This window comes from Hibiscus syriacus, unplaced genomic scaffold (genome assembly GCF_006381635.1).
Source record: "Hibiscus syriacus cultivar Baekdansim isolate YM2019G1 unplaced genomic scaffold, ASM638163v2 tig00010865_pilon, whole genome shotgun sequence".
In the NCBI taxonomy this organism is placed as follows: Eukaryota; Viridiplantae; Streptophyta; class Magnoliopsida; order Malvales; family Malvaceae; genus Hibiscus; species Hibiscus syriacus.
In genome coordinates, this window is record NW_024062233.1 from 231,446 (window position 1) to 256,814 (window position 25,369).

The 25,369-nt window shown below is 35.9% G+C and overlaps 4 protein-coding genes and 1 pseudogene across 6 annotated transcripts; 3 read left to right on the plus strand and 2 right to left on the minus strand.

The window, feature by feature from the left end:
- The first annotated feature begins 925 nt into the window (after positions 1-925).
- Positions 926-12,925, plus strand: LOC120204373 (mitochondrial carnitine/acylcarnitine carrier-like protein). 3 transcript variants are annotated; one of them, XM_039204469.1, is made up of 4 exons: positions 10,569-10,870; positions 10,979-11,047; positions 11,345-11,736; positions 11,941-12,925. In XM_039204469.1, the coding sequence occupies exons 3-4, from the start codon at positions 11,345-11,347 to the stop codon at positions 12,443-12,445; spliced, it is 897 nt and encodes a 298-aa protein (XP_039060400.1). In that variant the 5' UTR covers positions 10,569-10,870; positions 10,979-11,047; the 3' UTR covers positions 12,446-12,925. The 3 variants fall into 3 exon arrangements, with proteins under 3 accessions (XP_039060401.1, XP_039060400.1, XP_039060399.1); XM_039204470.1 differs by lacking the exons at positions 10,569-10,870; positions 10,979-11,047 and adding an exon at positions 926-930; XM_039204468.1 differs by lacking the exon at positions 10,569-10,870 and having other exon boundaries at positions 10,891-11,047.
- The window catches only part of LOC120204371, a 28,102-nt pseudogene continuing 7,158 nt past the window's right edge, over positions 4,426-25,369 (plus strand).
- On the minus strand, positions 15,798-18,083 carry LOC120204372 (protein HAIKU1-like). The gene is made up of 2 exons (XM_039204467.1): positions 17,895-18,083; positions 15,798-17,679 (listed from the first exon to the last, which is right to left on the minus strand). The coding sequence occupies exon 2, from the start codon at positions 17,286-17,288 to the stop codon at positions 16,284-16,286; it is 1,005 nt and encodes a 334-aa protein (XP_039060398.1). The 5' UTR covers positions 17,289-17,679; positions 17,895-18,083; the 3' UTR covers positions 15,798-16,283.
- On the plus strand, positions 18,621-20,861 carry LOC120204377. Its single transcript, XM_039204477.1, has 2 exons — positions 18,621-18,735; positions 19,859-20,861. Exon 2 carries the CDS (start codon positions 20,042-20,044, stop codon positions 20,546-20,548), a length of 507 nt encoding a protein of 168 aa, XP_039060408.1. The 5' UTR covers positions 18,621-18,735; positions 19,859-20,041; the 3' UTR covers positions 20,549-20,861.
- On the minus strand, positions 24,085-25,068 carry LOC120204353 (transcription factor MYC2-like). Its single transcript, XM_039204444.1, has 3 exons — positions 25,065-25,068; positions 24,443-24,958; positions 24,085-24,395 (listed from the first exon to the last, which is right to left on the minus strand). Exons 1-3 carry the CDS (start codon positions 25,066-25,068, stop codon positions 24,085-24,087), a joined length of 831 nt encoding a protein of 276 aa, XP_039060375.1.

Here is a 25,369-nt window from a genome sequence, read left to right on the forward strand (position 1 = left end):
GTGTTCAGACAGATCCCGAATGAATCATATTGGCCCAAAAAGGATCATGATGAATGGCTACCAAATCCAATGCTTCGCAGAAGTCCAAAGGGTCGACCTGAGTCCACTCGAATTCATACCAGTATGGATTTTCATGCTAAAGAGAGAGGTCAAGCAAAGAGATGCGGATTATGTAGGGGTGAAGGCCATTCAAAAAACAATTATCCTAATTTACCAAGATATAGGTCTCATCATTAGTAATCATATATGTATTTCTATGTATTTATTAATCATTATAAAAATGATTTAATAATGATTTAAATATTTAATGATTTGATGATTTAGTAATGATTTGATAATAATCATATAGTAATGATTTGATAATAATCATTATAATAATGATTTAGTAATAATCATTATAAAAATGATTTAATAATGATTTAAATATTTAATGATTTGATGATTTAGTAATGATTTGATAATAATCATTATAGTAATGATTTGATAATAATCATTATAATAATGATTTAGTAATAATCATTATAAAAATGATTTAATAATGATTTAAATATTTAATGATTTGATGATTTAGTAATGATTTGATAATAATCATTATAATAATGATTTTATAATAATTATTTAGTTATTATTTAGTAATTATTTATAATAATGATTTAATACTAATGATTTAATAATTATTACTAATAATTATAGAATACTAACAAATGAGTGTACAAGTGTGGATTACTGAGTTTAAATTTATACATAGTCGAATTTATTAATGATTTTTAAATATTTAATGATTTGATACTAATGATTTACTAATTATTATTAATAAGGATTTATTGTTAATATTTAATTATTTGATACTAATGATTTAAAATAGTTGATTTACTAAATATTTAATTATTTGATACTAGTAATGATTTGATACTAAACATCATTGTTAAGGTTAAAAAAAGTAGTCTAATTTCAATAAATAATTTGTAATAAATAGCAAACGAGTTTACAATTGTTGTCGATGTCGGGGTGTTGTTGAATGATAATGTCGGGGCGGACGTCTGATACGTTGTGGCCGTTGTGGCTCAGGAGTATTGTACCCATCCCCCTCATTCATTGGGGGTATTTGAACTGTCATGTGTTCAAAGTCATACGTCGACGAAAACGTAGGAGAATAGATGGGTGCCTCAGGCTGCACAAACTCTGGTATGTATGCCGGGCCAGTAGAATCATCAACTGCATGATGCAACGATTGTGGTGCGCTATTATCCACATCGGTCATTTCCGCTTCAGTTTGTAGAGATGAACTCCCACTCCCACTCGGTAGAGAGTATTCAGCTTTACCAAATCTTTTCTTAAACCTCAAAAATTATCGCCTCTCTACTATTGTTGTGAGGAACGGCTTTCCATTATCCAAAAAATAAGCAAGGTAAGCCGAAGTCTCAAAATTAAAGTCGTCGTCTTGAATGGCGTCAAGAGTTGGCATAAATGAAGCCCTATTGTTCCAAGCATTAATGTAGGTTGCATGCTTCTCAACCCAATTAACGCTTTCTTTACGACGACCATCAAATATGTGCAGGTCGTCATGCGTCTCAACCCAATTCACTGGACGACGACCATCTAAGTTTTGGAGGAGGTCATGATCCCATGGACTCCGCGGAATAGGTTGGTGGAAGTGGAATTTCCTCAGCACTCTATCCCCAAATTGGATCTCAACAAAAGCAAAATTGATCAATGGTGTAACAGCACACCAATATTGAAACCCATCTAAAATATCGTGCGGTATCAACGCAAATAATTCTTCATTCGTGTATGGTCTCCAATTAAACTGTAAAATTACAAAAACAATAAAATTTATTTAAATCAGATAATATAGTTAATTTAAATAATAATTAAAAAATACAAATTATGCATACCTCCTTTTTGGCCTTAATGTCGATCTTCAACCTGAACTCTTTAATGTTGTTGTGCACCAACCCTGTGCCTTCAATTTTATGCCTCCATCTGTATATCAATCAAAACAAAAATAGAGACATTTTGTTCAATAATTTTAATCAAAATAAATATTTTTTAATTAATATTTTATATTAAAATAGAGGATTCATATTACCTTCCGGCAAGTGGAAAGTCAACCGCAGTCCGACTAATCGGTGTCAAAAACGGAAGTCTATGCCAAGCCCATGATTGTAGCAGCAACAGACATCCACCGATTTCTACTGTATTATTATCATTCACGACTAATGACGCCTTGCACATCTCACGATACAAGAACGCCAATATCGCCGAACCCCAGCTATATTGCCTACAATTCTCAAAATTTGTTAAAAAAAAGAAGATACTGAGTGTGAACATAACTACCGGATTTATCAGGCATCAAAATTCCCCCAATCAATTGTAATATATATGCTCGTGTTGCATATATAATTTCGTGCTCCGTACTATTTGATTGAAGTTGAAATTCATTCTTCAACCATGACAACCTCACCCGCCACCCTTTACACTCTGGTGGTACGGGCGCTTTCCCAAGAAACAAGTTGCAAAGTTGTTCCACCTTATTAAACTCACGTGACATTACCACCGGCATCCCATTAGTTTGGACCCCGAGTTGCATTGCCACATCCTCCAAAGTTATCGTGCATTCGCCACACGGCAAATGAAACGTGTGCGTTTCTGGTCTCCAACGTTCAATCAACGCACTGATCAAACCTGGGACCAACTTGTAATCTCGCACAAATGTGATATACCAAAATCCAGCCTCTTGCAAATTTTCTTCTATTAGTGGGTGTGGCTTGGGCACTTTATGTAGTCGAAGACGAAGGACTCGCTGCTCGTCCTCCTACAATTAAATATTTCAAAAAAATTATCACAATCATAAATAATATTCAAATATTTATTAATTATAATTCATTAAACAAATATTTTATTCACCATTATTCCCAAATGACTTGAAATATGTTCATTGTCAAGCCTCAACAGTGGAATTTGGTCAGCCATTGGAATGAATCTGTAAAAAAAATTAAACAACAATATTTAAAAAATCATTTAATATAATCTAATATAAACTAACTAACTAATTTACAACACTAAACTTTAATATAATAACTTATAATATAATAAACTAATAAACTAACAAACTAAACTTTTTAAAATATAAGTTAAACGTAAACGCTAAACCCTTAAACAACTAATAAAATATTCTTCTATATAACTAAAACTAACTAATAAACTATTTTTTCATTATAATATACTACTAATAAACTTACTAACTAATTTTTTATATAATATAAATTCAACAAACAAATATAACTTAACTATTTAACTAACACAAACTAATTAAATAATTTTTTTATATAACTAACTATTAACAAAACAAACTAATTAATTATTTTTTAACTATATAACTATCAAACATATACTAATTAATTAAATAATTTTTAATTTATGTATACTATAACTTAAACTAACAATCATATAACCCTAAACTAACAAACTAATTAGCTGCTTTTTGTTTTACCCTAAACCCTAAACTAACAAATTAAACATTTATAATAATAAACTAATTTAAATATAAAAAAATTTACCTTATCTCCCTTTCTTCTTCTTACTTTCCTTTCTCCCTTTCTTTCTTTCCTTTCTCCCTTTCTTTCTTTCTCGGCTGCAATCTCTTCTAACTTTCTTCTGCAATCTATTCTCCCTTTCTTTCTTTCTTTTATAACCGACTGCCTCAATTATTTCACCAACCGGCTGCCTCAATTATTTCACCAATAATTGTATAATTGCAGCTATGATATTTCACGCAGCAATGGTTCAATTATTGTACCAATTATTTCACATGCATTGGCTCAAATGGTTCACATGGTTTCATTGGGAGCTGTAGGCATGCAGCATGTAGCGGGGAGCACGTGAAGGAATCTAATTGAACCAATTATTTCACATGCATTGGCTCAAATGGTTCACATGGTTTCATTGGGAGCTGTAGGCATGCAGCATGCAGTGGGGAGCACGTGAAGGAATCTATGTGGCTGTGCATGGATGATGGGAATGGCGCCGGGACTACATGGCGACCTACAAGGTCGCCTAGGCTGCATGGCGACCTCTCTATTCCTCGTATAGGACTGCATAGCGACCTCGCATGGCGACCTCTCCCCATTGGCTCGTATGGCTCGTATGGCTCGTATGTCACCCCGTATGTCACCCCGTATTCACCCCGTATGTCGCCTGGATTGCATGGCGTCCTACAAGATCGCCTGGATTGCATGGCGTCCTATGATCACTGTAGAATTCACCCCATTCCAAGAATTAATCTGGAATGTGCACCATATCGTGAAAAAAAAAATTCGAGAACATTATCTCGTGAATTCACCCATTATAACGATTAACAGACCGTTTAAGTTAAATCATCGTATGACCCTAAAATTAGACAATTTAGCTTGTGAAACGCAAACTCTACCCTGTTTCATCTCAGAATGACAAATTCCAACGTGAAACAAGCACTGGGCGATCTGAACAAGGAATCCTTTGTCTCGCTTCTAGCGAAGATCATAGGGGAATCCAAGTTCCTTCATAACAACCCTCCAGAACTGATCCCAGAAGAAGACAGGGTGGTGAACCATGTACTAGATTGTCTCCGCCCTTACAGCACAGCTACTGGGGGAGGACCTTTGATTATTAACCATGTTACTTATTTCCCTGGAAGAGGCAATCTCATTGTGGAGTATCATGGAACCGAACCTGGGAAGATCTTGTCTTTGTTGGTATGCATATGGATGTTGTCACCTCTAACCCCAATGATTGGGTACTCTTTCATTCTTGTTTTAGGGTACTCTTTCATTTTTGTTTTTACTGTTTTTTGAAGTTCGATTTTTTTCTGTTAAAAGAAAGGTTGTTGCATGCATTTCTGGGTTTCCATTGCTCAAGTTCTTATTTTTCTGGGTTTGGTTTGCACTGGACATATAATTGTATTCGAGTTGGTGAAGATTTTTTTCCTTCCCTTTTGTTCGGAGAGTTTTGATTTTGTTTAATAATATGGGTTTAGCTGTGCGGATTTGGTTAATTTCAGCCCTTATTTTGTTTGAATTTTGGTTTCGAGACATAAGAATCAAGTTTTGTTTGATTTTCCTTTTTTTTTTTTTTGTTTATGGGGTTGATTTGAATTAGCTTTCAGTGCTTGAGGATTGATTAGGAACAAAATTTGAATGTTAGAAATGAAATGTGTTGATGGTTCTACATTATATGATAATTGTATTTGCAGGATTTTAATCCTTTCTCGTTGAGCATTGACGGCGACAAGCTTCGCGGCCGTGGAACTACTGATTGTTTGGGACATGTTGCCCTTGTAACTGAACTAATGAAGAGACTCGCTGAGTCAAAACCGAAACTATAATCAACTGTCGTTGCGGTTTTTATAGCCAACGAAGAGAACTCGCAATAACCGGAGTCTTTGTTGATGCACTAGTGGAGGCTGGTCTTCTTGATAAGCTGAAGGGAGGCCTGCTGTGCGTACTTCCATATCTCAAAGAAGAAATACCGAGTATTTTCAGTATGAAGCATGTTTCAAATGTGTAAAAAAATAAAACTCATCGTTGTTTGTCCTTTCTTCTTTACTAATTCATATGATTTCACAGTTTCTGGATCGATATAGCTGATAAGCAACCTTGCATTGGTACCGGCGGCATGATACCCTGGAAACTTCACTGACGGGGAAGCTTATTCACAGTGGTTTGGCGCACAAGGTATACGACATTGCCTAATCAAAATGTAATCATTCTTTATTAAACAAACAGAAATCCTAATATAAACTGTTAAAATAGTTGGTGATTATTTGGTTTTTCCGTTCTCCATTAACTTCGAAGTTGCTATTTATCTGCAGGCTATAAATGCGTTGGAGCTAGGCATGGAAGCGCTTAAAGAATTCCAACAGCGGTTTTATAAGGACTTTCCTCCCCATCCAAATGAACTAGTATATGGATTTGCTACACCATCAACCATGAAACCAATACAATGGAGTCGTAAGTTTTAAACCTAAGATCAACACGTTATTCTTGAGAATAAAGGTTGTTCATCAACGAAGTTCTTCTTTAGTGCAGATCCATGTGGTGGAATCTATAATACCCCAAATTACGAATTAGTAATTTCGGGTTAACCCGAAAAGTAGGTGGACCATGTGAAATTATAAATTAAGTTGTTGGGTTTAATTGGGTTGCCTTTAGGGCCCAATTAGCTATAAAAAGGGGGATTTTTGGATATGAGACAAAATAGGAAGGACTTTTCGTGCAATTAGACAATTGAGGAATTTGAAAGCTGATTTTAGGGTTTTATATCAAGCTTTCACGTGTGGTTCTCTCATTTTCTCTTATCTTCCTCATTTCTTATTTCTTTCTCCATTTTCTTCCGCCATAGTAAGTGCTTAGCTCAAGGTGAGTGAGTCAGGTTTCTTCCTTACCTTTTTAAGCTACAAATCTGTTCCTAATCTTCATCATTTCCGTTTTATGCTAAGAATATTTGTATTTTGGTTTGAGGAAAAATGGTGGAAAAATCAACCAAAGTCAAAAAAGAGGGTGCTTGATAGAAAAAATGAGCTTCATTTCGGGTTTCTAAATTCAAGGTAGTGTATTTCTATTCCTTTGGAGTATTAAGGTTTCATAAATTTATGGTTTTTGCTAAGATTTGATGATTTGAGCATTTTAGGGTTCCTCTTTAATTTCTCAACCAAATCACGTTTTAGGTGTTAATAACATGTTTTAATGATGTCTAATGATCCTAAATAATTTACTAAAGCTTTTGAATAAGTTTAGAAACCAACCCATGTCGTTTGGGGTGATATTTTAGTGATTCCCGAGCTTAAGCAAGTCATTCCCAGAAAAAGGTTCGATCCCTCGATCAAAGGGATCAATCCCAAAGTTTCTAACCAGCAAAAGATCGATCCATCAGGAGAAAAGGATTGATCCCTCGAAAGAAATGATTGATTCATTCTCTGTTTTACTCGATGAACAATGATTGATTTGCATTTATTAAAGGTTCTAAGTGTTGTTGAATATTCTTTTGACCAGTTTAAGGTATGTAAGATCTAAGGACGATCCGTAATAGTAATACATAGTCTAGGAGGGACATAAATGAACCAACATACCTAAAAAATCACTCGTAGGAGTAGGTTACATCGAGTGTAACCATATTAAGCATAACACACTAAAGTATATTCAATCGAGGACGTATACAGATAGTTGGGATTGAGGATCAGTACATGCGGTACCCAATGAGCGGTACAATAAACATGTCAGATTCAGTATCGAAGAAGAGCGTGGAGCTTCAAGAATGTCAGTGAAACAAAAATGGATAAGTCGTTCCACTACTTCAAGGGGTATTGGGAGAAGTACGATAAGAGCGTTAAGAGTGTTGTTACCTAGTAACGAGCCCGAGTCAGGTATCAAGCTAACTAGTGAATCAATCAGTGTACTACGAGCACCATAATCAATTGGAAATTGTGTAACGCTTAGAGGCCTCTCCGGAGGTAGAAATGAGTAAAATACCCTATAAATATTAATACCCCTCCCATAACGTCCTAGGCGAGAAGACGAGGGAGATACTCTCGGTTGAAGGGCTATGACCTCACCTGACTTCAATGAGTTTAGTAGCGAGTGATCGAGCTACTTCGCCTGCTGCAGTGTGGCATCAGTTGACGTGTATTAAGACGTAGCTCTAGATGAGAACCTTATAATAATAATGAGATAATAACATTAATTGTGTGATAGCCATAAAAGCCTTATGAGGTAAGATTCAATAAGAGTTATACCTTTGTGTGTCACTCGGGAAACGTTTAAGATACCCGAGTTACTTTAGCAGTAGGACGGTCGTCTTGTCCGTATAGATTATCCGGATATATCTAATTCAGTGCAAGATTCACTTTAGTCGCTAGTTGAACATGGTACTGATGCTATGTGACCCAGACATGTTTCGAGTACTCAAGAGGAGTGGTCTAGTCAGGCAAGGTGTCAATGCTGTGTGAACCGAACTTAGCCTAAGGTATTGGGAGGTGTCGATGCTATATGACCCGGACCTCACCTAAGATACTTGGGAGATGTTGATGTTGTGTGATTCAGGTCTACCCAAGGTATCTTTATTAAGCAAACAGATGTGTGAGTTTCGTGATGCTCTGTGACCCCGAGCTACACCACGATGCTTACTTATTGTTGAGTGATAGTATCGACGTCTCTGTGATATCGGTTGTCGTCATTGTATTTGGCATGGTGATGCATTATAGGATGATAATGAGGTTAGAGACTTAGTACTTGTATACTCATGGAGGGGCCATTAGCGAAGACTAAGGGAAGCATGAGACGTAGATTCGAGAGATAAAACTAGAGGATCTTACGTAGGTAGCTCTAATTGGAATCATGCTTGTACTTACTGCTTAGTATTATGTCTCTAGCATTCTTTAGTTTATGAAATTCTTATGCTGGTCTAGATTAGCGATTATATTGCTGAGCTTTGTAAGCTCAACTTTCGGATGTTTTCTGTTGGTAGGTTCGTAGCTTAATCAGTTCGTGGAGCATCGTCGCCGCATGACTTCCAGCATCTCTGACAGAGTGTAGTACTGTAGCTTTAACGAGAATGTGTATTCATAGAACCTTACTTATGTATTTGAGTTGTAAGCTCCAAGATATATTATTTTGATTTAAATCATGCGTCACGGAGCTTCGATTTTGTAAAATATTTTTATAACAATTATTTATGTTTTATTATGATACTATTCATTACATTTGAAAAGAAAATGAACATGTTTTGAGGATTAGGGGTTGCCTCGGCAGCCCAGTATGACACTTTAGGCCCAATCGGGTTTAAGGTGTTATAGAATCAATCAAATTCCCGGAGAGTGTACAGTATCGAGGGATGTCAGGTTTATTACATTTTCAGAATGTTCGTAGAGTCTCTTGACATTAAATGTGTTCTTACTTGGACCCTTGTTTCGGGTTGCAGGTTAAATCCTTTCTACAAGTAAGCATCCCTCAAACTTGATCACATCTTTTACACCTTTCAAGTTATTTTCCGGTGGAAGATCTTGTATTCTTTCCCAAATAAAATTGCCAATCGGTATTTCGTCTTTGAGAATCTTCGTTACTCTATCTCAGTGTAAAAGATGTAATGATGAAGCTACAAGAATATGTAGACCTTGATTCTCGTGGATTCCATGTATTGTGCAAAGATACCGAAGAGGCAGTTGGGCATGTGAAGCCTTACTCAATTACTGGAAGTTTGCCACTCATTCGAGAGCTGAAAGTGAGATATATACATGGAAATATATATATCTTTTAGCAACACATATATAGTATGTAGTTCCTGGTTTCTTAGAAACAGTCATTAGCTATTTGTTTTTGCTCATTTTGTCAGGATGAAGGTTTTGACGTACAAACTGCTGGTTATGGTATGAGAACATTATCACATTATGCATTTTGTGCTTAAGTTAGTAAAATCTATAGCGGAAAGTGAGAGCCTTTACTGTATCTTAAGTTAATCCGATACTCATCAAATGTAAGCTACTCGACCAGATCAGTAGCCTAAGGTTACTGCAGTCTCAATTTTCATGACAAGTGAATCAGTTTGCAGGTGAATGAAGTTACACGAAGGGTTAATAATACTCATCTACGATATGATGTCATGGATATCTATTGAGATTAGGGCTACCTATAGAGAATTACTGCAAACCTTTGGGCTATCTATTGTTCTATTTGCTTTAGGAATTAACATAAGACCATGAAATGTCTATGAATGCTTCATTTTTTTTCCTCAAACCTGATATGTGCAGGTTTAATGGCAACATACCATGCGAAGAAAGAGTACTGCCTTCTTTCGGACATGTGCCAAGGTTATCTCGTTTTTGCAAGCATCATCGCTCAATTAGAGGATTGAAGACAACAGATTTAATTGATCTCCCATCAATAATATTACATTTGAACTGTTTCATGAACATTACCATATGTTAGCTTGTTTGTTTAATGTGGTCTTTTAGTAAGGAGACAACCTAGGTTTATGCCATAAGGTTGTCTTTGTAGGAAAATCAAAAGCACCAATGTTTGTAACTATTAATTATATTTTTATATTGTTACTAAACTTAATACGCTAAAACATTTTCACCAACTTAATAGATAATGTTTATCTATTTATTCATAGCTTTGTAGAATTAGGACTGAAATATTGGACCTTAGATATATATTTGACCGCATATTATTGGACCTAACAACTCTTTATAACCCATCAAGCGACCTCAACGATACCGAGTTCGAGCAATTGTCATAGCGGGTGTGTTGTTAATTTGTTAAATAAAGTGTTAAATAGATACCACCGTGTAATCGTACTAGACTAACATATCATAATACAATTAATAATGATTTAATTTAATAATTCCATAAAGTCTGCATCAAAGCATGGAATTCAACTCAAGCTTCTAAATTTGCACAAACTGACAAGGGCCAATCCGTGGGCTTACTTGCATGGAGATTAGCAGTGCAATGTGTCAACCGTCGTTTCCCTATGTTTTGGGAGAAAATGAAGGCCTCTCTTATGTTATCAGCTTAGCCTATATATGTGTGTTCTGCTTGTACGGCTGTACAATCACCATTCACCAACCACGCCCTTTGATGGGAGCCAAAGACGATCACTGACAACTTATTGGCCTCTGCTTGTAAATCAAAAGCAAACAAGCAATCCCATCACAGCCACAAATCTCTTCATTTCTGTCTCTTTGTGTGAAATCCACTCTTCACTAGAGTTCTTGGTACCCAACTACTCCCTTGTGGCTCTCAATCCTACACTGAGATTCCATTTTTAAGCCTCTTCACCCCTCAAAAGAAAGGAACTTTGAGGGTGCTTTTTGCTGGAAATGCTCTGTCACTTTCTGGTATTGAGTCAGCTCTGCGTCTCCTTTTTGGTTCGTTTCTGAGTTTTGCAGAATTTGTTTTGGATCTGAGTAATGGGTTTTCTTTCTTTCTTTTTCCTTTTTAAGCAGATTTGAGAACTTGGGTTGGGACTTAAATCTCCATCAAATTCGATTCAGTTTCATTTTCTAACGTTCAAGGTAAGATTCCTTCGAATAAGTGTGGTATAAGACAACTTCTGGTTTTAAACTCTGTTATGTCTGAATTTCATCTATTTGCCATAATCTTTTTATCTTTTCAAGTTCCCATTTTCAGGGAACTTGCTGATTTTACGCCTTGCTTCTGATGTTGTAACTAAAGCATTCATCTTTAAACCAAATCAACAACGAGAACTAGCTGCAATGAAGATAGTTTCCCTTGATGTCTTGTAATTGAGTTTTAGTTGTATTATAAATGGTGCATCCTGATTATATTATTGCTTCATACATGCTGCACAGATGGGAGATGTAGCTAAGGACCTAACATCTGGAACCATGGGAGGAGCAGCACAGTTGATTGTTGGGCACCCTTTTGATACCATCAAGGTGAAGCTTCAAAGCCAGCCTGCTCCGCTCCCCGGTCAACCGCCTAAGTTTGCTGGTGCTATGGATGCTGTGAAGCAGACTATAGCTGCTGAAGGTCCCAGGGGCTTGTACAAGGGCATGGGGGCTCCACTAGCCACTGTGGCAGCCTTCAATGCTGTCCTCTTTACGGTGAGAGGGCAAATGGAAGCATTGCTGAGATCCGAGCCTGGCGCCCCCCTCACGGTTAACCAGCAGGTCATTGCTGGGGCTGGGGCTGGAGTTGCTGTCTCTTTCTTAGCTTGCCCCACTGAATTGATCAAATGCAGGTCAGCTTAGTGGCTTTTCATATTCCCTTTTTGGGTTAATTACTTTCACGTCTTCAGATTATAGTCAAAAATCTGAATTGATCTCAAATTCCAAAACGTTATAATCGAATCTTCAAAGTGTCCATATTGTGTTAACGAGGTCCTTTTGTCAACTTAACTATTAGCCTGGTTGTTAAATGTGAACCCAAATCTAATGTCAAGCAGATTGCAAGCACAGAGTGCGTTGGTGGCTGACACTGGCTCAGCTACTGTGGCAGTGAATTATGGAGGGCCCATGGATGTAGCCAGGCAAGTGCTGAGGTCCGAAGGTGGTGCAAGGGGTCTCTTCAAGGGCTTGGTTCCCACCTTGGCTCGTGAGGTTCCCGGAAATGCTGCAATGTTCGGTGTCTATGAAGCGCTGAAGCAGTACATGGCAGGAGGGACCGACACATCGAAACTGGGAAGAGGGTCGTTGATTGTAGCCGGAGGCTTGGCGGGAGCTTCGTTCTGGGGCTCTGTCTACCCAACTGATGTTGTAAAGAGTGTGATCCAAGTAGATGGTTGCAAAAACCCGAAGTACAAAGGCTCCATACATGCAGTTAGGTCGATCTTAGCGTCAGAGGGAGTGAAAGGGCTTTACAAAGGGTTCGGCCCCGCCATGGCACGAAGCATCCCTGCAAATGCAGCATGCTTCTTGGCATATGAAGTGACAAGGTCTAGTTTAGGCTAATCAAAGGGAGTGAAAGGGCTTTACAAAGGGTTCGGCCCCGCCATGGCACGAAGCATCCCTGCAAATGCAGCATGCTTCTTGGCATATGAAGTGACAAGGTCTAGTTTAGGCTAATCAAAGGGAGTGAAAGGGCTTTACAAAGGGTTCGGCCCCGCCATGGCACGAAGCATCCCTGCAAATGCAGCATGCTTCTTGGCATATGAAGTGACAAGGTCTAGTTTAGGCTAATCAAAGGGAGTGAAAGGGCTTTACAAAGGGTTCGGCCCCGCCATGGCACGAAGCATCCCTGCAAATGCAGCATGCTTCTTGGCATATGAAGTGACAAGGTCTAGTTTAGGCTAATCAAAGGGAGTGAAAGGGCTTTACAAAGGGTTCGGCCCCGCCATGGCACGAAGCATCCCTGCAAATGCAGCATGCTTCTTGGCATATGAAGTGACAAGGTCTAGTTTAGGCTAATCAAATGTTGTTGTGGTTAAAAGTTTTAACATTGTCATCTTATTTGCTTCTGTTGATGAATGATGATGTTTAAATTGGTAACAATTTGGAGAAACAAAAAATAAATATTATTTTATATTATTACCAGCACCAATTACAAGATTTGGACCGTTGGTCGGGTAAACTATATATTTGACAACCCATTTGTTTTCACATTTTTGTTTGAGCCACTAAATTATATTCCTGGAAATCATATTAATCATATTTAATAGGCAAAAAAGGTATCAAAGGCCTATGAACTTTCAAATAAAAACTAATGCCCCTATCGTTTTTTTATTGATGTGACTCTCCAACTTGAAAAAAGAATTCAATATAACCCTTTGACCAACATTTTCGTCATTGACCAATGTCTTCGTTATTTTGTGCTGACATGGCACGTCAAGCAACCCAACATCATATTTTTAACGATCAATTTTGCCCTCCGACTCACAAAATAACTCAATGTGACCCTTTGACTCTGTTTAATGCTGTTATAAATGGGAAAATTACACCATTAATCACTCAACTATTTTCTTTCTCCCATTTTAATCACTAAAGTTTATAAGTTTTCAATTTTAATCCCTCAAATTGTTCCTATTTTAATCATCATGACTTATTTTATTAATATTTATGTATGATGTGGCATTCATTATTCTTATTTTATTAATATATGATTAAAATAAAATTAATTAAATTATAATTTCAAAATTATGATTAAATTAATTACTTCAACGGGACTAAAAGCTAGACAGTTCAAGTGTCAAAAAGGGGACTAAAAGCACATATACCTCAAATTTAAATAGACTTGCAACGTTTTTTTTTTCATGTAGTTCTACAAGATTAAAAAACAGAAGGAAACGGGCGCAATCGAAAATATTATAAAAATCATAACATTTTTTATTCGACATAATCTAAAATTTAACTTTTTAACATTTTCGGTTAAAAATTGAACCTAAAACACCTTGCATAAATGCCTAAATGGGACTAAAAGCCAGACCGATCATGTGTCAAAAATGGGATTAAAAGCACATATGCCTCAAATTGAAATACACTTATAACGTTTCTTTTCGTGTAGTTCTGTCCTACGACAGTCTAATTTAAGGTTAAGAAACGACAAGAAATGAGTGCGATTAAAAATATTATAAAAATTATAACATTTACGGTTGAACACAATCTAAAATGTTAACTTATGCATAAGGTAGCATTTTTTGTTGCCAACCGAAAATATTATAAAAATATTTTTTTTAGAAAAATACCTATTTTTAAATAAAATTATACATTTTATTCATTAAAATTAAATTAATAAAAACTAATTTGTTACTATTTTCCCCCGAAAGAAACTGCTCCCATCTAATTGAGATTGTGGTTTGGAAAACCAAATTCGTTTGCGTCACAGAGATGTGACTTTGATAAGAAGATATGTAAAAACAAACAAAGAAACCCATAAAAATAATATCAATTTAATAAAATATAAAAAAAAAACTATTAAACCGATTACTTTTATTTTATTTTTTCACTTTTAATTATTAATTTTTTTTAAAATTAATTTTTTGTTGACATGTATTATCAATTTAAAATGTATTAATTACTGAAATATTAAATTTTTTTATATCTCATAACTCAATTTATATCCCAAAATATTATTCTAATATCCCTACAAAGCACGAACCAAGTGATATATGTGGTAAATAAATTATTGTTATTCCTGAGGACTCGAGTTCGAGTAATATAGATGTTAGGAGTGTGAGCGTTCAATGTTGAAAGTTATATTCAAACATATATTACCATGTACTTATCTCAAATTAATAAAAAAAACATCCCTATAAAATTTCTTTCAATAATATAAACCTAAATTTTGAAGGAAATCACAAAAACATTAATAATAAATTTGTGAAGATGTATGAAGAAAACAAATTTGATCATCAAATTTTTTTATCTCAAACAAATTCTTATCTTAAATAAATTTAGTTATAAAGTAATCTTCAACCATTAAAATTATAATAAAATTTAACTTAATTAGTAGTTAATAGTTAAATTATAAAGTAATATTAAATAAATTATGGTTTTTAGTGTTTTTACTTTTAGGGTTCTATCTCATCTTTTGATCTTAATCAAGAGGTTTTATGATAGTTCTTAGAGAGTGTCAATTATAGGATTATAATAATAATTATTTATAAGTTAGCAGACTAAACAATATGATCAAGTAAAAGTAAATTAAACAAAATTATTTTCTTTTATTTTTATCCTCTCTAACTTCCATCCATCTTATTCTCTTTTTACTTTATTCATAAACAAAATTAAAGAAAAAAATACAATACCAAAATAGCCTTTTGAAGCCACCTAATACCATGTGTTGTCATTAAAAACACAAACTGAAATCAAGTAGTATGGCAGCTTGGGGACAACTTTTAGTGACAGACATAGATTGGGTCCAAGTTTAAGTTTGCTGGACCATTAGCAATCTGTGGCCCTGCCTGACTCAAGTTTAAGTTTACATACATACATAGACACACACTTGTGAATGCCTGGTCCATTTTCCTTTCCCCAAAGGAAAACTTTGGTAATATATGACGTTATGTGATATGTGAACCATTGATTGACCTCAGTGGTTAAGAGGAATGTTATTTTCTCTTGAGGTCTTAAGTTCGAATAGTTATGTCTATAAGGTGTATATACGTTATCAATGACTTAAAAAATCCTAAACCAGATGTTACCTTGTAAGCCCTTAACACACTCCACTTGATGTAATTGGAATCCCCAAAATGTATAACAATAAATCAGGCAAACAAGGGGAACAGTTGAGCATCATCACACTTAACTGAAACATCTTGGGGGGAGGTAGAGTTACAACTTTGAACATCATATGCCTTTATTTTGAATAACATGCTTGAATATTTTATTGCCACATGCTCACTAATGAACAAGAGTTCAACCAAAACTAATTAGGATCCACAACAGTACAATTACAAAAGAAATTTTCGACTAAATTTTGCCTACCTATATTTTCTTTTTACGCACGACCCTATGCTCCTTTCAAGTTACAGCTGCTGTCAGGATGTTCAAACTTAGTTATCCAATCTTCACTATCTCCTATGTAAAACTTGTCCAAGAATACAGAGAGCATTGCAGCTGTTATGTAGCCTAAGTGCAAACAACTTGTGAAATGGGTATGGACATAACAGAAGAGACAAAACAAATAAAGAAAGAAACACTCACACCAGCAGTATACATTATACTTTCCGACCATATACATTATACTTTCCGACCGAACTTGGATGAGAAGGACATGATCCAGTAGGAAAAAGGTCCAAATTCCTCGATGAGTATGGAACTGATGTGAACGACAATGAAATATCTTGGATTATTAATCCCTCCATCTAGGACTTGGGTAGGGGAAAAAACCAGGAGATAATGGAAACACGAGACCTGGAGAAGGTGGAGGCTGAGGCCCAGGACCTAAAATCCCTGGCTGAGCCATTGGGGAGAAAGAAAAATTGGGACTCAATGGAGGAAATTGAACCCCGGGAGAAAGCAACCCGTAAGGGGAGAGGGGGGACAGCAAATTCATATAGCCAGAAGGTGATGGCAAAAGGCACTGAGAAGTCGGTGAAGGTAAAAGACCAGGCCCGCTCATCCTTGGTGATGGAAGATTGGGCATTGGTGGTACGGGACCATTCATTCGTGGAGAAGGGAAATTAGGCAACATTGGTGGACCATTTACTCCTCTTGGGGAAGGGATTGCCGGCATTGGTGGATTAGGAAGCAAACTGGAAGATGGTGGTGGAGCATTAGGTTGCCCTGGAACTGGAGGGTGTAGTCGAGGATGACCATGATTCCCAACTGGACTTGGATCTATAAGAGAAGTCTGAAGGTATCGCATATAAGCTGATATAGGAGATTCACCTGTGTTTGCCCATAGAGCATCTCCAGGAACCATAGGTTGCAACATTGTAGGCAATGGTTGTCCATATTGACCAGGTCTAACAAAGCCAGTGTTATAAGGAACGGGAGGTGGAACTGGCGCCGGTGTATGAGAAGGAGCAGGAGCAGGGGCTGGAATCGGAGGAGGAATACGGGGCCGATTGATTGGCGTCAATGGTGGAGGTCTAATTCTCTGCAACCTCATACTTTGGGGCTTGGGAGAATTCTGTGGGGGCCTTGGCAAAGGATCATTATGCAAAGGCGAACCTGTGAGCTGCTGAACAACATTCCGGAAATCATTTTTGCTAATATTGTAAACCTGGGGCTGAGGCTGCTGCCTAGCTGCATTATTAGCAAAATTAGGTTGATGCAATGGGCTCTTCTTTATATTCTTGCCGATTTTGTTAACGGCTAGATGATCATTAAGCCGATTCTTCAAATTATCCATTTCAAAAAAACTAAACTGCACCGTGAACTACAGCAAAGTAATCCCAAATTCCCAGAAACTCACAAAGTCAAGCCATTCAAAACCTTCAACAGACGATCCCAAAACCTTAAAATTCAAGCTCAAGCACCAGCTAGAAATATTTTCACGACAATATGCTGCGAAAAAGGGATTGCGAAACAGTGTCGACTTTCTCTAGATATCCAGAAGGCTGCAGTAATTAAAAAGAATCAAAGTTTGGGATTCCAAATTCAAATCTTCACCCAAAACCAAACCCTGAATCTGATCTTCAACGAGAAAAAAAGGCAACCTTTTCCCCAAACCCGAAAACCCTAAAATATAAATCCATCAATTTTGTCCCCTCAGAATTGCCACGAAAACTCAACTCAGCTTCCTGCATCATAAAGATAAAATGTACAAACTCAACCCATAAGGATTCCAACTCAATAAACAAATCTCAGATTATCAGAGCACAACAAAGGTCAAACATTTATAAAACAATTAGCTCCAAAAAGCAAATTCAACAACAACTAGATTAAAAGTGCAGGTAAAAAGCGAAAGTGAAAATTTAAAAGAAACCGTGAACGAAAGAGAGAATGAAAAACATACCAGATTTTGTAATTTTGAAGTCAGCGTGAAGATCTTCCTCCTCTTTGAAGAATTGGGGGGGGGGGGCTTGAAATTAAACGAAAAATCGAAAGGAAGAGAAAGCTAGAAAGGAAAGTAAACCCTAGGGCTAGCGAGGGATGTGCTGCAGGAGACTAACGTGCGCTGTGGGTCAACTTGGAAATGAATACATCAATTCATCTTCATTTTCGACATTTTTTTCCTCCTACGTTGTGTGGGTCCAATAATTAGTGATAATGAAATGACGCGTAAGATAAATGAAAAATAAATAAATAAATGACACAAATTGTGTTTATATAATATATATATTTTAGGAAGCAACGACCTTTAAATATTTAATGCTCGATGTTCAAGAATCAATAATTCTTTTTATCACATAAATCTTTTGATTCATGTAAAAATATTATTTTTTTAAAAGAATTTAAATAATTATGTTTATAGACAATTTGACATCGTTAATAAAGAATTATGTCGATAGTTAAAAGTGTTAAACGATATTAATAATTAAATAAAATATTTTTTTAGATATCATAATTTGAGTACTATGTCTATAAGATATATGTACGCTCGTTGTCGATATATTAAAGAATATTTTGGAATGGTAACGTGGCATTGAGAAAGAGAAACCATTTGGGTTCTTAAAAAATGTTGACTCTTAATTTGTCGTAAAAATAAACAGCCTAAATTAGCTCCCAAATTAAAAAGCCTCTCCTTTCCCCCTTATTATCTTCTTCCTTTTCTTCCCTAATCCGACAACCTCCGCTTCCTTAGTTCTCCTCTGTTTCTCAAATCAATTTCACAATTACTATCTGCGTTCCGATGGGTATGATCTCTCTCTCTCCCCCCCCCCATTTTGTTTTTTATCTTAGTTTTTTTGGGCCATGGTGTAACAACAATGCATCCCCCTTTACTGTTTTTAGATGTTATCCTTTGAGGGTTTTAGCTTTGAAACTCAGAAATTAGTACTTTTTAGGATTGTGGGTCACCCTTGAACAACATTGAAGGTGTTTTTTAATGTGAAAATCTTTAAAGGTTTTCCCTTTCTATGCTTGTTTTGATTAGTGGGGTTATTGCTTTCTTTTATGCCCATAGATAGGGTTATTCGGATTTTACTTCAATTGTTTCCTGTTCAGACAATATTGATCCTTAGATTAATGGTTTTCGACAAAGTGTTCATGTTACTCTTCATTAATGTTTTTCATGATTTATGACAGTTTCCATTATCCATAAAGAAAAAGAATTTAAAAAACTCAAGCTCGGTAATTGTAAGAGGCATATGGGTCTGAAAAAAGAATCTAATTAATGGGTTTATAGTTCATGTGTTCTAGGAGATTGATGCTGAGGGTTTAGATTCTTTGATGAGCTTACATGTTGCTCGCTCGTGTTATAAATCGGGTTGAGTTGTTTATTATTCATAGTTTTCAGTAAATTGAGCTGGGTTGTTGATTCATACCAAGAATAAATATTTCATTAGATTCTGCATTTCGTTGATCACATGTGATGCAATGATACATAAAACATACGAAATAAGCGATGGAACTAGGATCATGGTTGTAATTTATTTGATTTAACGACTAAATTAGCTACATGATCAGTTTTATTACTGCTAAGGGAAGTTTTCTTATTCCTTATTAAGAGCAAAGATAGTTCAGGTTCTGTTCCCGTAGGCGATTGTGAAAATGTTTACGAATTGTGAGGAACTGAGAATCATATTTGGTTGGGGGACAGTAGCTAATATGGTATAATGTACCCTGAAAACAGTGTTTAACTTAAAGTTCCATACCTATGTCGAGGAGGATCAGGATAAGAAATCGTACATGATTTCCAAATTTATGGAAATATTAGTGTCGTGTTAAAATGTAGCATATATCGTATCCAATACAATGATATTTCTATTTAGAATTTTAGCTTAATCCCTTAAATGTTGTGCTTTATTTTGTATACAGACTCCAGTATGATGGCTCGATTGACATAATGGTAATTGGCAGTTTGGCACCTGACTTGATGTTGCTGAAAATCCTCGATGGTAAGAAGTGAGAAATGCTTTCCATCATACCCATGTTGTATCCAGATCGTATAGGTTCCTTTGTCAACTAGTTTTATTGATGCTGATGTAACATTTGTTTGAAATGGAAGACAGACCGAATATGAATCCTAGTGGAACACAAAGTACTTTATTAACTAACACCAACTCCAAAAGCTATAATGACATTATGACTCGCCGTCTAAAGAACAGAGAACGGCAGCGTAGATATAGGGCCAGAAAGCGACTTGAAGCAGACATGCAGAAATCTCATGTCCTAAGCCAACCAACCATACCAAAAGTGGAGTTGCAAATAAATGGGACCCTTAACAATGGGACGGCACGTGTTTATTGTAAACGGGATTGGAAAAAGGACGCTAGAAGAGCTCATATATTCAAGGGTCAAGACACTCTTAATGCTTCTATCCAGTCTACTCTTAACACCACTGTTGAAAGCCAAATATCATTCTTGCCCCCTAGGGTTAGGGACGAAGGATCTGCAGGAAGAGAGTGCAATTTAGAGAATTCTGGTAACCTGCACAACAGTGAAACTAGGAAACCTAAGCTCGGTCGAAGAGACTGGAAAGCAGATGCTAGAAAGAAGAAGAGTTGAGTTGGTTTTACCGAGCTATTTTGTAGAATAAATGTATCACTGGTACAAAATCAAACGGTGGATAGCAATTGTGTGGTTTGCTGACTACAACTTATGGAGCGGTAAGTCGGTTTGTTGCTGCATTTAGGAAGAGCTTTTATTGTTTTGTGAACTTTTACAACTTTTTTGGTTTCAGATGACTGCATAGTATATATATCCAACATGAAGAACTATTGTGTGCAAACTTTATTTCAGAATAGAATGCTTTACAGAAGTGGAAGAGTGTTGCAGACTAAAATTGCACTCGAGTTTCAATTTTCTAGAAAGATCGTATTACGTGACATCAATGTTTAATCATTCCTTTGTCACCCTGTATGATTGATCATGTTTGGGATGATTAAATTTCTAGAGAATGCCCTTGAATACTCTATTCTATGGTAGTAGAATTTAAGAATGCCCTTGAATCCATGCAGCTCTGTAGGGTACCCTTTGAATCATATTTGCTATATCTAAAAGGAACTTCTAAGGAAAGGCGTTGAGGGATAGAAGAATTAATGTGTTAAAATGGGTCTAGATTTTATTAAGGATGATGCTTAAGGAGTTGGAACCCACAATGACATCGTATTGATAATAGTATGGTATCAAATAGGTCCTCATGGAGTGCGTCTCACCTAGCCTAAAACTTTTAGTTTTACATCTTTTTATGACGGTTGGATGAGAAAAAACAAAAGGTGAGATTATAAGTAGGAAATGTGAATATATTAATTGAGAAAAAATGAGTTATTTCAACCTTTGATTTTCTTTATCTAACGGTCATAAAAAAGTGAAAACTAAGTTTTGCACGTTTTGTAGATCACAAAATAAATGAATGGCTGAGATTAACGTAGAAAATTAAGAGATTTAAACATAAATTCTTTTGATTTAGAAGTTTTGAAAATATAAATAATTTAATAGACGTGGTACTTTTGAAATTTATTCTGCAGTATATTAGAGAGACAAGTATCATGTTTTTTTTATATGGAAGCCACTAATTTTATTAAAAAAATAAAATATCTTGAATTATAATACAACAATAAAACCTTATTCTCATATGTAATAGGGTAAGGAGGAGGTAGGGTAATAGGTTGACCTCAACTCCATGTTGAGAGTAGTTTTCGTGGAAGATCTCTGGTAATTAGAAAATTAAAAATAAAGATAAAATACAATGGATGTATAAATAAATAAATAAATACATAGTTTAACAGTCTTCTTATGCAGTCTTCATATGCGCATCTGTAATGGGAAGTATTTCCTTTTAGTCGATCGGAAAAAAATCTTCCAAAGCAACTCAATCACAAAAAAAATAACCCTGAGAAATTCCAGAATCCGATAAAATTACAGAAAAAAAATGGAATAGAAAGAGCGTTCACCGAATAGGCGAGGACGGATAACCAGGGATGATCGGAGAACGAATATTCCGACAGGAGGATGGGCTGCTTCTAGAAAAAGCTAACTGCACCGTTAGTGAAGGGAAGAGAGAGAGAGAGAGAGAGAGAGCTTTTCCTTCACAACTGGTTGGACATCTTGAATTATAATAGTGATTTACAATCATAATTGTAAATTAAGCATATAATTATGTCATTTTTCTAAGATTATTAATGCAATTAGTAACTTAAGATCACATAAGGAACATATAATAAAAAATTAAAAATTCTAATAAAAAATTGAACAATAATGCATACAAACAGATCTGATTGCATTGATAAATAAACTGTAAAGGGGGTCAAGCTAATGAGAGATCATTAAAAAAATCACAAATCAAAGTCGAGCGACGTGAAAAAGTTATCCACAAACTCAAATCAATTATCAAAATTTAATATGATAGTCCAAAGTAGGGAAAATAAGTCTGATAACATATAAGTGTTATATTGATTAGTCGTGATGATGTTGAATTAACCCCTTAAAAAAAATAAATGAAAAAAGACCAAACGAACGAAAACGTAACAAAAGACATGAAAAAATATGTCATAGAAACAGATGAAAAACGTGTCATAAAATTAAACTTATTGAAAATTAAAAAGATAAAAATAAAGACGTGATATAAAAAATAAAAGGATAATAAAAAGCAAGTTTGGTGTAATGAGAGACAATGTATGATTTTATGTTATAAATTTTTAGACAATGATGAACTTATAAAATTTTGAATAGAATTTTTTTTAATAAAAAATATATAAAAAAATCTAAAATAAATAATAATTTTAAACTTTCAACGTGACGTCTACTCTTGCAGTCTCCTCGATCCGACCCTGATTACAATTCAATGACTTATAAAACCCATATATTTAATTATAAAATACAATGACTTGTAAATCTAATAAATTCGAGATTTCATATGGGGTTACCTGTAACAAATTGGTTACATCTATTAGTTGTACGTAAACCCCATAATTTTTTTGACAACCAAATTTAGATTTGGCTGACCTGTCTTCCTAGCTCTAAATTAAAACACCCAAAGCTGTCCAACAAACAAATCTGTTCTTCCCTTCAAAAACATCAAAACCCCAAGTTTAATTTTCAAAAAAAAAAAACGTGTATAAAACATCTCTCTTCTGTGTTCTGTCTCCACCCTTTTAAAAAACCATGAGTCTCAACTGCTTGAATTGCCAGATCCTGAAAAGAACAGATTCAGACAATGATATAGATCATCATTGTGCTAAACCAAAATATGCAAGGAAAATTCGGTCCAAAAAAGCTAGAAGTAAGTCCGAGATAAGCCCCGCCGTTTATGAACAACTCAGAAGGGAAGAGCCGATAATGCAGGTGGTCGGTTCGAAGAAGGGTCACCATCGACGCCTAAATACGGTCGATAACGGAGCGGTTGCGTTCGAAGTTGACTGTAACCCTAGGCTGCTGAGGAGCTCCGGGATGAGGAGGGATTGGAGCTTTGAGATGAAAAGATGAGAGTACGTTGATGCATGCAATATGGACTACCTTTCTTTCGCTTACGTTATCGTGATCACAAAAATCTGCCAACAAATGACGACTAACTAAAGAATTTACAATTATATGATATTAATGTTTTGGGATATGATTGAACTTAGAAAAAGTATTGTGGGTCAAATTATAAATAAAAATTATTAATCCGTACGTTTTTATTTCCTTTTTAATAATTTGATGTCTGCAAACTCCCCAATAAGATTTTATTTTCTAACATGAATGCATCCAATATGCTCTCAGTGAAGAACAAACCCAGAACTTCATTCACATTCTCATTTATAACAACCTAGATACATATACTACAAGGTTCAACACAAAAGCCAAGCCCTAGTTCTTTTTATTGGACTGGATTCGGATCATTGCATCCGATCTGATAATCTTGACATCGATATCTAATTCTGCCAATTTGGAGTCGATGCGGTTCGACATCGTGTGGCCTAGGTCTTTACTTGCAAGTTCTTTCTTTGTCTCCTCTAATTGTTTATGCAACTCCTCTTTCTGCGAATCCGCATCGTGTAGATTTCTCCTAAGCTTGTTAATATATGAAATAGCATGGCCGAGGAGGGATGCTTTATCCATCTTCAATACATTGGAACCACCGCACGCAGGGCATAAAATCTCTGGTTAAGCTTCTCTCGTCGTTGTCTCTCTGCTTCGACATGATTCAGAGGCTCCTCTCGTCCATTAGCCGGTTTTCGTCCTCGTTTTCTAGGCCTCTTTTCAGGCTCCACGACAACCCTTCTACTATCGGCTTCCTTAACAACCGAAGCTTCGAGATCGGAATCCCCTGCACCACCACTTGATTTCACCACGTCACAGGGAGGCAGAATTACACCAGAAGTAAACGAAACAATCTCTTCTTCATCACTCCCTTCGAAGTAGGTGACCTCTTCTTTGTAGAGCTACCCGGAAACAAAGTTCCGTTACCGATTCCCTTACTCTCACATAAATTTAGTATCTCCCCAGATTCTGGTTTCAACAAGGAGGAAGGGGAATTCCCATCAAAGCCATTATTGGAGAAATTCAAGCAAAAACTCGGGCCCTGCTGATGATTTCCAACATGAGTAGAACTCGGATTACAGGTTAAACTACTAGAACTGGGATTCTGATTGCTAGGATTACTGTTATTGCTTTGATTGAGTGCAGTTCCGAGATCGGGATCAGTAATCCAAAGCGAAGTCGGGTCATTTTCGCATTGATCGGCAGTAGTATTACTAATAGACCAGGAACCAGTTTCAATTCCATTATTGAAGTTAAACAAAGCTCGAACCTTTTTAATGAGATCTGAGCTTTGGGTTATAAGTTCCGTCGACCCCAATTCAACAACCCCAATCGCAGACGGTATGCAAACCAGCGTTTGCAGACCGAAAACCTGGCCTTGCCTCGCTCTCTCGCACGTCGAACCAGTTTCAATTCCATTATTGAAGTTAAACTTCTCTCTGTGTTTTGATATCACTAAATGTAAATACAAAATAATACCTTTAGTGACTTATTTGTGACAAGAGAAATTCCAAAGGATTTGTTGTCACTATATATCCAAGTAATTAATGGGACAATGCACCCATTTTCATGACTTATGAACATCATATAATGTACACCAGCCGGGTGGTCCAATCTCTTGGAAGGGGGAGGCAGATAAAATAAAACTATAATCCCTACCACAAAATTCCCTGTCTTAATTGTTTGTGGAGTAAGGAATGTATATGGCCCATCTTCATATGTGTAGGTAATGATTGAGAAATTGTTTTTTTTCCTAATAGTACGAGCGTGATTATAATGTCTTTTTTAGTCATTGACAATACATACTCTGCAAACGTAATTGCTCGAATTCGAAACATCTAAGGGGAACAACACTTCATTTTACCA

Coding starts and splice junctions, on each gene's coding strand:
- LOC120204373 (XM_039204470.1), top strand. CDS start 11,345: ATGGGAGATGTAGCTAAGGACCTAACATCTGGAACCATGGGAGGAGCA. Junction 11,737..11,940: donor ACTGAATTGATCAAATGCAG/GTCAGCTTAGTG, acceptor AATGTCAAGCAG/ATTGCAAGCACAGAGTGCGT.
- LOC120204372 (XM_039204467.1), bottom strand. CDS start 17,288: ATGGATAATTTGAAGAATCGGCTTAATGATCATCTAGCCGTTAACAAA.
- LOC120204377 (XM_039204477.1), top strand. CDS start 20,042: ATGGAAGACAGACCGAATATGAATCCTAGTGGAACACAAAGTACTTTA.
- LOC120204353 (XM_039204444.1), bottom strand. Junction 24,396..24,442: donor GATACTAAATTTATGTGAGA/GTAAGGGAATCG, acceptor AGCTCTACAAAG/AAGAGGTCACCTACTTCGAA.